General features: G+C 50.1%; 1 protein-coding gene across 4 annotated transcripts; it reads left to right on the forward strand.

Moving 5' to 3' along the window:
* The first annotated feature begins 2848 nt into the window (after positions 1–2848).
* LOC100678207 (nucleolar and coiled-body phosphoprotein 1) lies at positions 2849–16276 on the forward strand. Of its 4 annotated transcripts, none has more exons than XM_031929113.2 (11): positions 2849–3023; positions 4448–4747; positions 8812–8873; positions 11377–11570; positions 11857–12110; positions 12382–12639; positions 13180–13454; positions 13552–13757; positions 14058–14344; positions 14489–15005; positions 15108–16276. In XM_031929113.2, exons 2-11 carry the CDS (start codon positions 4658–4660, stop codon positions 15314–15316), a joined length of 2352 nt encoding a protein of 783 aa, XP_031784973.1. In that variant the 5' UTR covers positions 2849–3023; positions 4448–4657; the 3' UTR covers positions 15317–16276. The 4 variants fall into 4 exon arrangements, with proteins under 4 accessions (XP_031784973.1, XP_031784978.1, XP_031784976.1 ...); XM_031929118.2 differs by having other exon boundaries at positions 4453–4747; XM_031929116.1 differs by lacking the exon at positions 2849–3023 and adding an exon at positions 3041–3248.
* The last annotated feature ends 843 nt before the right edge of the window (positions 16277–17119 follow it).

Below are 17119 nucleotides of genomic sequence, written 5' to 3' on the forward strand. Positions count from 1 at the left end.
GATTTTACGACGGGCTTCCAACGACCCTCTGCAGATCCGGAGCTTAATATTGCACGCTGCTCAGAAGCGAGGCTTTAATTCGGCTCGGTAAATTGCACTTCCCCTAATGACACGCATATGTCCGCATCGACGAACGAGACTAACGACCCTGCGCTCGTCCCCAACTGCAGCCGAAACAATCGCAGAGCACGCCGATCCGCGAAAAAAAAGCCTCTGCTAATTGAGTTCAAGAGTGTATACGTATTCGTTACAGGCGCGCCTCGCCTTTTCTCTTCCTCTAAATTACAAGTAGGCGTACTTACAGAGACGTTATGAATAGTGCATTACAAGTTCCTTCCTCATCCTAGCGCGTTTATCGCGCTTTATCGCTCTGATCTCGCGAGCGCAAACTTCATACGGAGCGCGTGCGAGAAAGTGAAAGATGTATACTGTGTACACGTTGAACCTATCGCGCGAAAGGTTTCGAGTCGAAATTATCGCGGCAGCCGAGTTAGATTGCGATCGCGGAGAGGATGGGATTAACGTGGGTATGTTTATAATAATTGTGGCGAGATAGAGGCGTGTTCCTCTTATTTTTTCCTTCGACTTTCTACAGGGATTGGATATTCGCGGAGCACAAAAGGAGCGAGGGAAAAAGAGGCTTTGAATTATTTATGATTTCTGACGAACTCCTGTTTCCGCCTCGATTTCAATCGGGGACTTTCGCAGAATTCTCCAATAATTATTAACGCGATTTTGTTAGCTATATTCAATCGCGTTGACTCGAATATTTCGTTACAGCACTCGATTATAATACGAATTCAATCAAATCTCGATTTTCCAATTCGTGTAATGCGGCGCAGCTTTTAATCGAAACTGTGTGAATCTTTCAATAACAATAAACGCATAATACACACACGAATAATCGATGAACCAATAAAGCTCGTGATATCGGCGCTCCACCTTCGCCATTCAAAATCCTTTCCCTCCGCAATTAGCGCTCGCTTCGGCGCGAAAAATCACTTTCCCAGCTACGATACGAGAGCACGTGCTATGCCTCCTATACTACACTCCTCCGAAACAATGGCATCGGTCGGCCTCGTGGGAACTGAGTTAGGGGGACAATATCGCGAGGATGCACACAAGCTCCGAGAGCTGTACAGAGACCCGCACACGCGGAGAGAGAATATCACGTTGCGCGCTGACGTAAGGAGAGAAGCGAAACCTTGAAGCGCGCGATTTCTCTCCGGCGTCGCGCTTGTATTCTTTTACAGTCGCGTTTCTTGTCAGCCTTCCGCTCGACGCTGCGCAGGCATATGTGCTCTGCTTTGCTTTTCTGCGTTAAACGAGGAGTGTATATCTTAGGCTTTTTGTCGGTCGCGTTACGAGATGCGCTGCTTCATAGTTGATGCGCTTTATGGGCTTATCGAATGCTTATGTCAGTTGTGCGCGGCGTGGAGAATGAAAATTGTTCTGGCAGGTTTTTTTTTCTTCACCGCGAGCATAGTTTAATGCGATTATTGGAGCGACCGTTGCGTGAAAAAAAAATTATGTTATTGCGGCAATGAGCACGATGTTGAAATATCGAGTGTATTATAGAGAAGAAATCTGGAGTAATTTTTTTGCAGCCTCTATAGCGAGCGAGTTTTTGGCTACGGTTGCGCCGACTCTCGCGTTACCAAAAGGAAGTGCGCTGCAGTTAGCTATTAATCGCTATTACAGTCTTGCGAGATCAAGACGTCTCCAATTCAACCGCCGAAATCAAATCAAAGACACGACTTCCTTACGCGCACGCGCAAAGCACACTCAACTCGGCAAACCGATCACGTATCGTAATGCGCCTTTTCTCTCCCGCAATCGCGGAAATCAATCAATCGAAACACAACGCGTACACGAATCGGCGTAAAACACGGTTACATCGTCCGCGCACGTGCGCAGATTGCAAAGAAGAGAGAACCGCTTGCAGCTCTCTCGCGTATACAGCTGCAAATGAGAAACTCTCGAGGTAGAATCGTTTGTCGCTCTATTCTCTCGCGCGGTTGCATAATGCGGAAATCATCGCGCGCGGCGAGTAGGTGTGCGCCGATTTCTCGGCTCTGATGCGGCGATGAACGCGCGGAATGTACAGTGTACACCGATCTGATAATTCGTGCGTAAACAGATATCGGTATCGATAGAATACCTCCGCAGATGTTATAATATATCGTGAACGCCTAGTCGAGGGAACCTGCAGCCTCGCACGCTCGTTAATACGCGTCGTTATGGAATATAATAGCGTTTTGTCACGCTCCGTAATGAATATTTGAAGTTGCGGGTGTGCACAATATGTGTATTCAAATCGATCGGCTGCCGATCGAAAAAGCGTGAATACACACAACCATTGTGCGCACTTCTCTCCACAGGTGTGTATCGTACACATATTGTAAAAACGCGGCTTATCTCCATTATACGACGTATCGTAACACCGCGTGTATCATATTATATAGCAGAAGCATATATCGGCCGAAAGAAGAAAAAAATCGGTATGTACCGTTCGTACCGATCTCCGGCGGCTCATTATACCGTCCGTATATGATACACAGAAAAACGTCCGGATTGTTTCGATCCTCGCTCCATTCATTAATTTTTTCCAAACCGCACAGCTGCGCGCGCATAGACTCATCCTCAGTCCCGTACAGCACACACACACACACACACACACACACACATGCTCGATACAGAGAAAGAGAAGAACGAGGAAGCAGCGGCGGCGGCGGCGGCGGCGGAGGCAGCGGTACCGCGAGTAGGAGGTTGAGATCGGCTGTATAGGAGGGGGGGGGGGGGAGAAAGGAGCCGGTTTGATGCATGGAGTCTGTGCTCGCGGTTAGAAAGCCTCAGTCGCTGCTCTGACTCGATCGAGTGGGAGAGATTACTGTGCAGGGCCTTTTTACTCGCGCGACACGGTCACCTATTAGCGTGTGTGTGTATGTGTGCATATAGCTGTATACGAATAGGTGCTCTCGTATAAGCGTGCGGTGCATCGGCCGATTCTGGAATCCGAAGAGGTGAGGCATGATCGAGCGTTACGCGCACGCGCGTTCGATCGCCGATTCGTTCTACAGCATTGACCTTAGGCGTGCGCATAGGATCGTCGCGATTCTCGAGAGATCCTTATCGCCTTGCCGTTAGCGTGGGCTGCTAGAGTTGCTATGTTACTGTGCGTGTTTGTGGTTTTTTGGTTCAAGTGTATTACCAAGTGCAGTTAATGTCTACAGAGGCGTGAGGGACAAGTGCGTTTCCTCTAGTATATACAATCTAAACCGCCTATTCGGGCACACACTGTAGAGCGCGAGAGCTGAGCCTCGCTCGCGGCTCGAAAAAGGAAAGAATCCTCTGCGAAAAATCAGAGTCGCGTACGCGTACGTAGCGTGTGATATTTAAATAAACTTTCTCTCGTCAATGCGCGTCCAAACATCCATCCTCTGATGACGCACGAGTTTTTTCTCTGGCGATGCGTGCGGGCGGGTCGGAAAAAAATTCGCGACTTTCTCCGAGAGAGTAACAATAACAGCGTGCAATACGTCGCAAAAAGTCGCATCACGGAATTCCAGGTACGACGCCAACGACAAACGCTAATTCAGCCCGAGAGAAGAGCGGCCTGCTGTGCATGTAATAGACTCTTACATGCGCCGAACCGGTGCGGATACCGCGTCCGCCGGTGCAGTTGCGTAAAATCCAAGGCTCGAGAGTCCGACTGTGTGTGTGTGTGTGTGCGCGCGTATAACTCGTTTCCAGCTCCTATGCTCGCGCCTTTTATATTTTCGAGGACGCTAGCCTATTTCGGAGTTTTGTGAGGACCGCCGACAATTTTACGAGCGAGTGTATAAGTGTGTGTGTGCGTGTGCGGGCTTTGTTTCTCTCTCTCGGGCCAGGTATATTATAAACGTGCTTTTGTCCCGCATATAGAATAATGACGGGGAAATTTATCGCAGCTGAACGGGTTTTCGCATAGGCATGTACCACTACTGTATTTTATAACGCAGACAAATGCGCGCAAAGTTTAGAGAGCGGGCGAAACATAATTTGATTTCGCTGCAGACGTAGAATATGGGAAACGCGCGGCGGTGTAGTGTGTCGCGGGTCTAGTATTATGCAGCGTCGTCGCGAAAATTTGATAGTCCGATGACAAAATAAAGACTCCTGATCACCGCGGCGTATAAAAAAAAGACCGCGCGCTGCACCTGTCTGTCGGTGCGCATCGAGCCACGGCATGCTTTTTTGCCCGAATCCCAACGCACTCGAGCGTAAGACACGAGGCTTTATCCCTATATTCGCGGTAGCTTATGTTCTCGGCTATAACGTAGAGAAAAAGAAAGAAAAAACGAGCTGGCATAAGCGGCGTAGAAAATCAAGCGGCTATTCATCGCGCAATAAGCACACTGCAGTGCACAGCTACGCAGAAACTGATAAATACCCGCTCGTTTTCCAGGACAGGTCGCCGCTGCCGATTAGGTACAATCGCTGTACAGCCGCTATACACAGCGATATAGCTACGACGGAGGAGAAGCAGTGCAGCGGCGGGATGGCCTACTACGAGGCGTCCGGCTGCTCTTGAAGGAGAGAACGCATAGTATCGCGGATAAAAGGAGCAAGAGCTTGAATACGGTGCAGTTCCCGAGCTGTGGTGTGAGCAGCGGAAATGGGGCAGGCCTGGTGCAAGGAGAAGTCCGAGAAGGCGCAGGACTCCAAGTCGCCGCTCGACCGGGTCTTCGTCAGGTGTGCTCATAGGGTGAGTCTGTCGCTTGTGCGCAACACTTTTAATTCTTCGTCCCTCCCACGCTCGCGAGCTTGTCGTAATTAAACTAATTAACTCTCTCTCTCTCTCTCTCTCTCTCTCTCTCTCCAGTTGTAAAAATATTTTTCGTAGAGCAGCCGCGCAGCGCTCGTAAAAAAAGAAGCAGCTAGCTAGTGCGCGTCACGTGCGCCCCTTTATTCATCGCTAATATGCGCTCGCGCGCATGACGCTCGTCACGCTAAATTTTCGTATACGTATAGAGCTTTATAACGCGTATCGTCGAGATATGTATGGAGAGAATGACGCGAGCGAGTTCCGCGCAGGTGAGCTCGGATTGCGATAGGCGCGAGCTAGTTAGAGACACGGATGCGTCACCTGCAGCGGCGCGCGCTCATGATGCTCCTGAATAAGTCGCATTGCCGGGATGGCGATAATGACTCTCGGCTGCGGTATCACGTGTGAATTGGAATTTCTTTGATGCGCGTGTGTGTGCTATACACAAAGTGCTATATCGTGAGCAGCAGCTCGATACTCTAATAACGTACAATTTGACGCAGAAGCGAGGCGGCGCTGCTATTGTGTCCGCGTTTTCAAGGCGCTCGAATCAGTTCCCAGGAGCAGCAGCGCATAGATGAGAAACTAATAAAACCAAAATCTTCGTTATACTCGACTGCAAACTCCTCAAGGATGCACTCGAGCATACAGGTATAGAGCTCGCGATTGCATAACCCGCCGCTTAGCGCAGCGCGAAGGACGAGGTCGGTACAGGCCATGCAGATTATCCGAACCGATTGTTTATTCGATGTTTTCATTTGCAGTCGGTCGCTCGGCCAGGAAGCCATAAATTACACATTTACCGTATACGTGACGCGCCGCTGCGAGACGCCGGCTATTGTGAATCACTTTGCTCTCGCGCGAGAGCCATGTAAATTCGAGCGTCACATACTGCAGCGCAGTGAAAATCGTAAATGCCCGGCGTCGAGAGAGAAAGAGCTGTGCTGGGATTAACGGCCGCGTCCGTCTGTGCCTCTGCGGGAAATTCTTTACTTTTATTTCTGGCCTAGCTTTTTTTCCGCGGGATTTACGAAACAATTTCACTGTATCGAAAATGAGATCATGTGAAACGTTTGCTACACGTGCGCGAGTGTGTGTGTGTGTGTGTGTGTGTGTGTGCCATAAAATCGAGTCGCACATCGTCGTGTACACACCGCGAGCCTCGCGAAGGAAAACATTTGATAATGAATAAGCGAAAGAAGACGATAACAGAGAGCACACATAGCGAAACAGTTTACACGTCTCTCTCGGCTCGTGTTTACACCAGAGCTCGTAAAAGCGTCGCGCGTCCCTTATTTTTAATTTTCGGCGCCGGCCGTTGTCGCATTGACTCACCGAGTTATAATGTACACGGTGTGCGGGCATAACGTATTAGCGGCGATCGTAAATAAATTTCCGCTGCAGCGGCGCCGCGACTATTAATTCCGTGCCCTAATACTCTCTGGTCGGCTAATCCGCGCGCGGTTAATAGTTTCGAGCGATTCATTAGTCGGGCCCATCTCGAAATTGAGAGACTACACTCCCTGCACTCTGTACGAGCGTAATGGACTGGCACATTAACTCTCCGTTCGTCTTCGGCCGTTTCTTTCTTCGAATGTATACGGTATATTGTACACGTGAACTCAATGCCTCTGTTCCGCGGGCAAAACGAAAAGCTCGCTATTTCGCGGAGCCAAGGCTTAATTCAGCCCGGCGGTAATTACACGAAAGTTTTCAAATTTTATCGAAATAAAAAGCGAGAGTCCCTCGCGTGCGCCAGACCGAGGGTAAAAAGCGTACAAGGTATATAGGCAGGGACGGAAGGGCTCTTATCTTAATCGGCGGCTGCGGGCAGAAATACAATAATTGCCAGGCGGCAGGCGCCAAAAGCGGATCTCGGATTCTCGTTGGCAAAGCGTCTTTCTCACTCTCCCCGCTACTTTATATGCCAGCGCGGCTGGCAGATACCGCGGAAATTTGTTTCTTTTCGCCGCTTTACGACAGATCGTCCCGACTTTGAGTAAACTCGTTCTATTTCTAGCGCGAATCTTTCCCAAATAGATTCCACGCAATAAGCGACGCCGATCGCCGAAGGATTTATCCAAACGAGATCAGGCATCGTCGTTCGGCCTTGTCTCCGTTTCTGCACTCAATCGCAACCGCGCTAACAGCCTCGCTCTAACGACTGCAAACACACCTCGCCCACGCACACACTGATGCACACGTGACAAGCGAGGATAAAAAAGAAGCTCGGCAGAAATCGATCTCCTCCTCGCAAATAACGAAGGCTGATTCCGCGCATCATCGTTAACGCTGTCCAGCAGGAGAGAGGGAGAGAGAGAGAGAGAGAGAGAGAGAGAGAGAGAGAGAGGAAAGAGAGGCAGAGAGGGAGTAACGCGTCACTCTAATTTAATCGACAAATAACTTCCGAGCGAGCCGCCCGTCCTGCAGTCACCTCTCCGCCTCCAATTTTGAGGACGAATTTGCAATGTAAACTGCGCGGCCGAAGCTACGCCGATATACGACATATGTATAGAGAAATGGCTGCACATACACGCAGCGCGTGTAATGCATGCACACGTCCATTGGAAACGCGCGGCGCAAAGTGGATTTCCCGAGCGAGCCCCTCCGGGCTATACCGTACACGATCCGTGGGCCGCGTTTTGGATACATCTATATTCTGCTGCGGCTATTGTCGCCTCTCGAGCCGCCGTGTCCGTGATGAAAGCCTGCACTGCATTTTTTTCGCTCGCTCTATGCAGATCTGGGGAGGAATGGTTGATTTATTCGATATTTTTTCGAGGAAAAAATAATTTGAGTGCGAGTTGAGTTCTCGGGCGTGAAAAAAAAACAACGGTGAAGCCTCGCCTAGACAAGCACAATGCGATCGCGGTACAATGTGCAATAAGAAAGGCGAGAATATTCGTAACAAACGTGTCACATACACAGCTCGACACTGCAGCGACCCGAGAGCCAATATAAGCGTCGACGCCGCGAGTGACGGCAAAAAGGAGCGTAAAACGTAGACGTGCGCGCGAGGTCAACGTCGAGCCGTGAAAAAGATGAAATATATACATATACGGCGCGCTCTCGCGGACAATTATTCGACGCCGATGACGCAAGAATTTACGCACACACACAGGACTTAGGGAAAGCCCCGGTTTGTCGCGAGAGTGAGAGAGCCGAGCCGAATATGGTCCGCGGTTTAATGGAGTTCTCGCGCGTATCTCTCTCTCTCTCTCTCTCTCTCTCTCTCTCTCTCTCTCTCTCTCTCTCTCTCTCTCTGATGATGTGGATGAGTGCGTGGCTCTCTGGATAGAGGCCTTTTGTTGTGTGTATGTAATGTATATACAACCGGCGAGCGGCTAATGCACTTTTGCCTGGAACGTTTAGACATAGCGTAATTGACAACTGCTGTACAGTTAAGATCGCCTGGATTTTCAAGCTGTTATACAATATTTAATGTACATGCACAGGAGTGGCTTCGAGCGCGAGCTGAAATTTATTTCGTTCGTCGAGTATGATAGATCGCGCATCAGTCGTCGAGAATTTCACACAGTAGGTAATTTTCCAAGTCAATATCGATCGTCGAGCCAAACGCAACTCCTCGGGAAGGAAAAAGAATATCGAATACCTCTCTTCTCCACTAGCCCGAGAACGTAAAGGTATTGCCTTAACCGCGCGGGGGGCATCTTGAGGGCAATAAAAGAGCGTCAAGTCTGACTCGATGCACTCGAATAAGGCGAAGCAATTTTCAAGAGACTCTTGAGCGATTATTCGAGCTGATAATACAGTTACCTCGTTCCCAAGGCTGCCCTCGTTAGCCCTATACTCTCGCACCGAGCGAGCGCATCAGCCCCAAAAGAAGTGCTACTGCTGCAGACTGTATACGAGTTTAACGGGGTTTCGACAATAACAATAGCGCTTATTCACGCGGCCGCAGAGAATATACATCGAATTCAATGCGGAGTCGCGTCCCGATATCTTCTGCTATTCAATAATGCATTTATTCGGTATTCTTGCAGATCTATCCAGGCCTGAAGGAGGACGGCTCGGTCCTCGGCGGCGCCACCCAGAGGGTCACGAGGTGCGTATATCTATAGCTGTATAGCCGTGCATGTACGGGGGCAAAGAGAGGATAGCTACTTTAAATTTATACACAAACGCGCGTATATAACCCGCCGAGAGCGTGCATTATATTCCGAATGAGAAATTCGTACGTGCGGCAGCGAAATGCGCGCGCCGTATTTTCGAGCTGTTATATATACATTATGCGGTCTTTCTTTTGAGCCGCGAGTTTTATTTTTTATTCTGCAAATATTCGCGACAATAATTCTGGTTTACAGTTTCGGCTAATTGAGAGAAAGGAAACGTTTTAATTAACAGTAATAAGTATAAAAGTAGGTCGACGCGCGGCAAACTTTAAATTAACAATTCGCGCGAACAGCTCGACAGGATCGTCGTGGCTCATAAATCTTCGAGGGCAGCAACACGAGGAGATCTACGAGCCACTCACGAACAAGAGGAAATCGAAGGTCCGGCAACGCGCGTTTGTGTATGTATGTGTGTCCACCACACGAGCGAGAATTTTTCCGACCCACATTTCGCTACCACTTTTTTCCCCGTCCGAGCCGTCTCTCGCACACCGGGATGGACATGCCGAGTTCGTGGCTAGCCTCGCGGGAAATGAGGGGAAAATCGCGAGGAATGCAGTTGGGAAAGCAGAGTGTGTATAGCTGGAAACTCGAACCGATTCTTAATTCGATCGAAATAAGGTTAGAAAAAAAATGCCGAGTTTTTCACATCGTAATATAGGCATCAAAAGTTGCGCGCTCCTCTCTCGAGCGGCGAACTTTGGAAAAGTTCGGTGGAAGCAAGTTTTTTTTCGCGCGGCGTTGCGGCAATGAATAATTCATCGCGGCATTTTTTCTTGCGCTCCGCGAAGAGTCGAGCTACATAGTAATATATTTTAAAATACTTGTTGCTCTCGATTATAGCGCCGAGCTTTTTTCCGAATTTTCGAAAAAGAGAACTTCGCTCTGTCCACAGCAACGTGCGCTTAAAAGGTAAACTTTCGAAAGGTCGACACGAGAAAAAAAACGCAAATCGCGCCGATGACTCAGCGAACAAAGGCCCGTGTCAGCAAACTCCCAAACTTTCATCGCCATTACGAGAGAGCCCATCGCGTCGAAAATAAACGCTCTATAAATAAAAGAGCTCAGAAGCTCGAGTCGCGATGTATTAGCATAATCGACGCTCTCTCCCCGAGATCTAAAATCTCCTCGGTATAGCAGTAGTCCTGTGCGTGGGACACATCGCCCCACGCGATGCTCGCGACCCTGTCGGCTCCCATTTTCGGATCGGATTCATATACCGATGACATTTTCATTCCGAGCGTGTGTAACGCCTTTTTCGTCTCGGCTCCCTTTCTTTTACCAGAGTAAAAAATTCAACTCAGCGTTTGGCACCACATTAAACGCCGGCAATCGACTAATTGTCGAAGTTCGCGACAATTAGTCTCGACTCTCGCCTCTCTGATGCAAGAGTCGAGCATCGGCATATCGAGACACACAGCCTATAGGTCGCGCGTTATTCGGTACGTTTATTAATGTGCTCTTTGTCTCTACATTCTCTCTCTCTCTCTCCCTGCACCGCCGACGACGAATTAACATCCGATGAATATGTATCTGTTATTGGCTCGCGCGCGTTAGAAACAAACTGCAGCGTATATATATATATATATATATATATATATAGGTGGGCTGCATAACGGCCGGGCGGATCGATCTTCGGAGCCGATAGTAATAATTACGCGCCGATGTGTAATTAGGAGCGAAGACAAACCTGTTTATTTTCGCATTAGCCGGACGCCGGGGCGCTATTAGGTCCGGCGGCGTTTAACGGCGCCGCTAATTACGCCGCTGCGTGTACAGTAGCCTCGCCGAGGTTTTCGAGTACGTGCGCGCGTATTCCGGCGAAACGACCCGATAAGCCCTCGCGCGCGCGCGCGCGCGAATCTACGAACTTGGACGTATGAATTATGAGCGGATCGATTTTTCGCTTTTTGTTTTATTTTTCGGCATTTGCTTCCCTCGTTCGTGCGAGAGGTTCGAGAGCTGCTGTTATTGCGGTGTAACGAAAAGCACGCGGGTTTATAATTGGGTCAGGATCGATCGGCAATCGCCGTTCTGCGTATGCAGCCGCGGCTATATATAATTTAATTTTCGATATTGTTTCGAATCGAACGGGAAAGCGGCTTTTGGCGAGTGCCGAGAAAATTTCACACACTGCCCAGCCGCGCGTATAATGTTACATCTATAAAATCAATGCTCTCGACTCGTATCCGAAAACGATTTCCCTCCGATAACGTCCTTTCTCCCACGCTACAGCGCAGTAGGTCATCCCCGATGATTCATAGAGCTGACGGAGGTTCGGAAAAAATAAACGAAATCGCGCGCCTCCCACGAAACATTTTTTCTTCTGGCTATATGCGCCGAGGGCGTTGGATACGCGCGTGTGTGTATGTGTGTGTGTGTGGGCATAGAGATAATGAATGATGGCGAGGCATTGTTTCTGCTGTGTTCGGACAGCTCGGAGATCGGGTACGCGGGCTCGCCGCCGCGGGCCGCGCTGCTCAGGGGCCAGAGCATCGATTCCGTGGACAGGCCGTTCCACCCGAGCGAATGGGTGGACGTTAATCTCGAGGTGCCCTGTACGCCTAGGGCCAGCGTCGTATCCAGCAGCGCCAACCAGCAGCGCTCCAGCAATCTGACAAAGTCCAATGGTGAGTCGGGTTTGTATATTATGCACTTTTTCCGCGCTGACCTCGATCGCAGCTTGTTGATGTCTTGTTTGCGGAGAGAGATCGTCGCACTCTTATCAAAAATGACACTCGCACGCATAAGATATCGCTGCAACGAGCGCTGTCTTGTTTCGTACAGCTTTTATTGCGACGTTGCTTTTGGATAAATCTACGGCCTCTAAATTGCCGCGTTTAAATTATCTCGTACCTTCGAAATGATCCCTCATCGGCTATGCAATAAAACTATATGATTTTGAAAAACACACAGGTCGACGCAGCCCTCATCAGAGCGTCCCGACGACGGCGGGCGGGGCACCTGTGCCGCCGCCTCGTCGACGTAGGCGCAGAGAGAGACGACCGTTGCCGCCAAAGCCCGGCTCGGGCGATGACGAATCCGAGCCTGAGCCGCACTATTCACGACTCAGGTCGCCGTCCTCCGGCGAGACGTCATCGAGACGAGACGACAGGAGCATCGATGAGGTCGAAGGGCCATCTGCCGACTCCGAGGACGAGTTTGTGGCGGTGAGTGTCGTTTATGAGTTGCCGTAATTGCCTTTTGATCGTCGATTCGAGCTCATGTTACCATAGGTGTGACAAAGGGAGAAATTCGCGGGAAATGCTAACGTACGGTACTACGTTTTCGCAAAATTTGCAATCGAGCAATGAAATCAGTCGCTATTACAGTATACTAATTTATAGAGTGTCAATCTGCACGTCAAATCGATCAAATTGAATTCGTTTATGTTTCACAAACGCATCACATTCTCATAATACCGATGATTGTCGCCGGCAGATCGAACGAATCCTGCAGAAGAGTTCCCTCGAGGAGATCTCGAGCGCCCACCTCCCGAACCTCAAATCCACGGCGAGACCAAAGAACCACAGCACAACGAGCTTACCGAACGTCGCGGAGCTGCTGATCGAGGATGAAATGGACGACGGAAACGTCGCCGAGGACGAAGCAGCAGCGGCAACGGCAACCAGTAGGAGACCCCCGAGACACGTGAAAACGGCTTCCTTGCCGAGGGAGGCCTCGCTCGGCGCGCCTCAGGTATTTTACAGCGCCGCGAGCTTATTTTCCGCTTGTCGGCCCTTTTTTCGCTGCGAATTTTTCTCCTCGCGCCGCGAGATTTGTATTTCCCGCCCTCCAGCACTATACACGCGAATATCTCATTGCCTGCATTTTTTCTCGCAGAGAAAATGTCGTTTAGAAAAAAAAAGAAGTGTATACTTATTCGCCCAATATAATTTAACTCTCGTCGCGCAGCGATATCGCAGAGAACGTACAAGGGAAGAGTTCCTATCCGGACCATTTGACGCGAATCACCGAAGCCTTCACACGCTCGGCTAGCCCAGATCGTATATGTATTCCAAGCTCCGGAGTGCCGCGCGCCGCCGCGAAATTAAGTTTTCCCAACTATCCCCAATACAGGAACTCCTAAAAACTCCCCTCCGCGCGGTAATAGAATCTCGCTTGCGCCCGCCGAGGATTTACAAAGTTTTCCCGCGAGACGAAAAATTCCTGCCTACCAAATTTCTCCACCTCTGATGCGTATACACTCGTACGAACACACACGCACACGTGTTGCAGACCCCCGAGAGAATGTTCTTCTCGCGGGGGATCGAGGAGGATAACTCGATTCCCAAGATCGACACTTGGTCGAGCAGCGTCGCCGATGAGGGAGCAGGAGTTGCCGCTTCCTCGCCGGACTGCTCGCTCAGATTCGAAACCGACGTCAAAACTTCGACGCCCGTCAAGCTGCCCGATTCCGCGGCTCGAGAGCTTGACGACCACGAGGAAGGAGCAGCTGGACCGTCGAGGGCGTGCCAAAACATCGATGACGCTTCGCACAGCTTCCAGAGCGCGTGAGTTGTTCATAACAGTTGTTCTATTAGCGAATTTGTCATGCATACGCCCGCAGCATCAGACAACTCGAGCAAAAAATGCATTGTCTCGTTTCAGGTCGAGCGCATCGCGGGATTCGTCCGCAGTGCAGCCGGTGGCCGAGGCGCATCACGAGGTCGATCGGCCAGCGGCCGAAGCACCGGCGAGGAGCAACGAAGACGCGGGTTACGAGTCGAGGAACAGCAGCCATCTGCTGTCCAACGGATCGAGCGCCAGCGGCCAAGAGCTTGCGCGCGACGAGATGTCCTCCGGCATTCTCAGAGGTCCGTTGATAATACCTTGTCTATGTGTATTTTTCCTTCCGAGAAACTTAAAATGCGTCCATCGCGCGAGTATCCAGTCGTCGAAATAGTCATAGATCAACAACTCATAATCGAACATCAACCCCTCCCCGTCAAATTCAATCGCCCTCCAAAGCGCAATCTAAATACATCCCGGCTCGCAGCCTGAATCGAGCCATACATATACACAGCGGTGTATAGCAATCCGAAGAGCCCGATCGAGCCGCGAAGGAAACGAGGCGAAACCACGAGTACAATTCTAACCATCGGCGATTGTTGCAGATGCCACCGTGGACTCGTGCGATTTCGAGGATCTCGGGATACCGGGAGCCGCGGCGAATGATTCCGCGGCTGCCGCGGTGCAGAGAACCATATCCGAGGAGTCGCTTCCGCGCGAGATGCTCGTCGACGAGGAGGAGGAGGAGGAGGAGGAGGATGTCGAGCAGGAGAGCTTCGACGTGGAAAAGTCGGCCAAGGACGCGAGCAACGAGCTGACCAGGCAGACCAGTGCTAATGAGAGCGAGAACTTTAGCACGCCGCCGCTTAGTCCCGAAACCAAGAGCCAAGCGGTACGAGAGTTTATTTATTGTTCATAATATCCAGCTTTGTCGAAACTTTTTCAAAGCCCAAAAACAAACGCATCCCCGCCAATAAAAAGGATGGGACGGGTGGGAAAAAAAGCCGAAGCGAAATTCAACAAGTTTTCTCCGCAGTCGTCCTCCTCCAATCCTTCATGCCCGACAAAAAGCCAGCAGCGAAATCCCGGCAGCGCAGAGCCGACTGCAGCCTCAGCAGTAGCAGCAGTCGAATCCGGCGACAATCTGACGTCGATGACGCCAAGTTTGATGGAGCTCGAGGCCGCGCTCAGCGACATGCTCGAGAGGAAGGACGAGGAGGAGCGCCGCGCCTCCGAAGAATCCGGCCAGCAGCGCCGGCTGCTGCAGGTCGACGAGGAGGAGGAGGAGGAGCAGGAGGAGGAGAAGGAGGAGGACAAATCTTCGGACAAGTCCCCCGAGCCGCAAATCGTCCCCGTGAAGCGGAATCGACCGCTCGAGGACGTCGAAGCCGACCTTCGCAAAGTGTCACCACAGCCAGCGACAAAGATGCAGCAGCAGCAGCAGCAGCAGCAGGCGGGGGAGGAAGAGCGCCAGCCGGCGAAGAGCCTGTTAATCGATTTCCAGCGAGTCGACAGGATGAATCCCTTCAACGACTTGAAGAGCGACGAGCACGGTTAGACACTGCGGCTTTCTTGTTCTCCCTCCATTTCGGAGCTTTCAAAATATTTTCTCCCTTTTCTTCGAACAAGACCATTACTAATTTTATACCTTTCAGAATTCGACCTGTCAACGGACGAGCCCCCGGAGAAGCCGAGTCGTCTGCACCGCATCAGCCTGATCGAGGAATCGATCGACGAGCCGCTGATCGTCCCGACCCCGCCGCGTCGCCGACACCGGAGCAAGTCGAACCTCAACTCCCCGAGCGAGGCAAGCGCTGTCGCCGAGGTCTTTCGTCACGCGACCTACAACGACCGACTGATCTGATTCTCGACAGCATCCCGAGCCGCGCGCATCGATTATACATCGGGACAACGCAGCACGCCTCGTTAGACTCGCTCGCGGGGAAAGTTCTCAACGAGCGATTTGCCGGACTGCTGCGCCGGTCAAAGTTCGATATTCCAAAGGAGGGAGCGCGGAGGCCGGTAATATTCGGCGTAACGATTGCGAGCTGTGCGCTGACTACCGATGAGCCGAGGGACTACGTGCCGTCGCTGATGCTGCTGAAATGGATTTTCGAGGGGGCATGCGCGCGGTGATTTTTATATTCAGGCTGTCGAAGGGGGAGATGGAGAACGTATGTAAGGTGGATTCGATTGAATTACGCGGGCGTACAACGTCTTTCCGTCTGTACATACCATATACTGCCATCAGGCGCGCGATCATTCCTTGTTTTGCTAGATTTTCTGGGCTTTCAAAATTTAGAGTACGTACACATGTTAGAATGTATATGCTGTAGGTTAAACGTAAGACGTGTATAATTATCGAGCTTAGTATCTTTTTGCCGTCGATCACACAGACCATCAGCTGTAAATACACTGTACACGAGTTGAACGGCACGTCACTGCTCACGATGTATCTCTATTAATGAATATACGAATAACGAACAAGGTAGTCGAGACGACAGATTGTAATTTAAGCGTTTACTAATGAATCGCCAAGCTAATCCGCATGAAAAAAGAACGATTATATCGGTTCTCAAGAGAGACTCGAAGTATAATCGCGACCATTTCCCTGCGAGCTTATAAAAGCTCGTCGTCGCGAATTCTTCATCAGCGTAATCGTTCTCAGTTCCTTCGCATTAAACCTATAACTCGAGGGACGATATGAAAGTCCACGTAATGTAAATGCGTCAAATTTATGTGCACAGGTGCTTCGAAGGCTACGTATATGTACTTACGAAATAAATAAGAAAAGATTATTCTTCTTTAGTCTTCAACGACTGCACTAAATTGTTACTCTCTGTCTCGCACCCTCGCGCAAGCTTCAATAAGAAGAAACCAGAGTTGGAAATCGCGCACAGCGCTGGAATTTGCATGCGCGCACGCGGGAATCTCGATTTTCATTTACATATCGCCCGGCGATCTGGATTCCACCTTCTAATCCCTTATCACCCGTAAAATGAGCGGCCTTCGCTTCGCGCGAGAGAGAAGGGCAGCGGCTCATATTTTATTTTCCCGCGCTGTACTCTGCTACTAGCGATGCCCTGCGTGTGCCGTTACTTTTTTAATTATCTCCGAGAGCGCACGACCTTAATCGCTTTGAGGGCATCCACGAGGTTGTATAGTCGGAGTTTTATCGGTGTTTCGCGAATACGTCTTAGGGTAAATTAGCAAAAACGGTTTGCATGCAAATACTCCAGAAGATTAGAGGGTAAGAAGCTTTAAGTTTTACGCGCCGGGGCTTTTTTCTGCTTAAATTTCGTGTTTTCTTTTAAATTGTTTATTTACACAATACTGCAGGTATGGAATAATTACGGCTTTTTACGTACCTGTGCCGCTTATATAGGACAGTTGACTGCGAAGCTATTCTGCCTAAAAGCGCCGTGATTGCACTGCCCTCCCAGTAAGAGTTCTAAATGAAAATAAAAATGTTTGTTGAGTGTATCGCTTGCATGGTAAGTATGAGATGCAAAAGACAACTTTTCTGGTAACGAGTCTGTACAGGAATTCATATATTTATATCACGTAATACCCTGTAACGGTTATATACTGTTTACACCCTAACGATGACTTTATACAGCTTTGACATTTTCAAAAATTAACCAGTATGCCTACTCAAGAGGATGGG

This window comes from Nasonia vitripennis, chromosome 1, assembly GCF_009193385.2.
Source record: "Nasonia vitripennis strain AsymCx chromosome 1, Nvit_psr_1.1, whole genome shotgun sequence".
Taxonomy (NCBI): domain Eukaryota; kingdom Metazoa; phylum Arthropoda; class Insecta; order Hymenoptera; family Pteromalidae; genus Nasonia; species Nasonia vitripennis.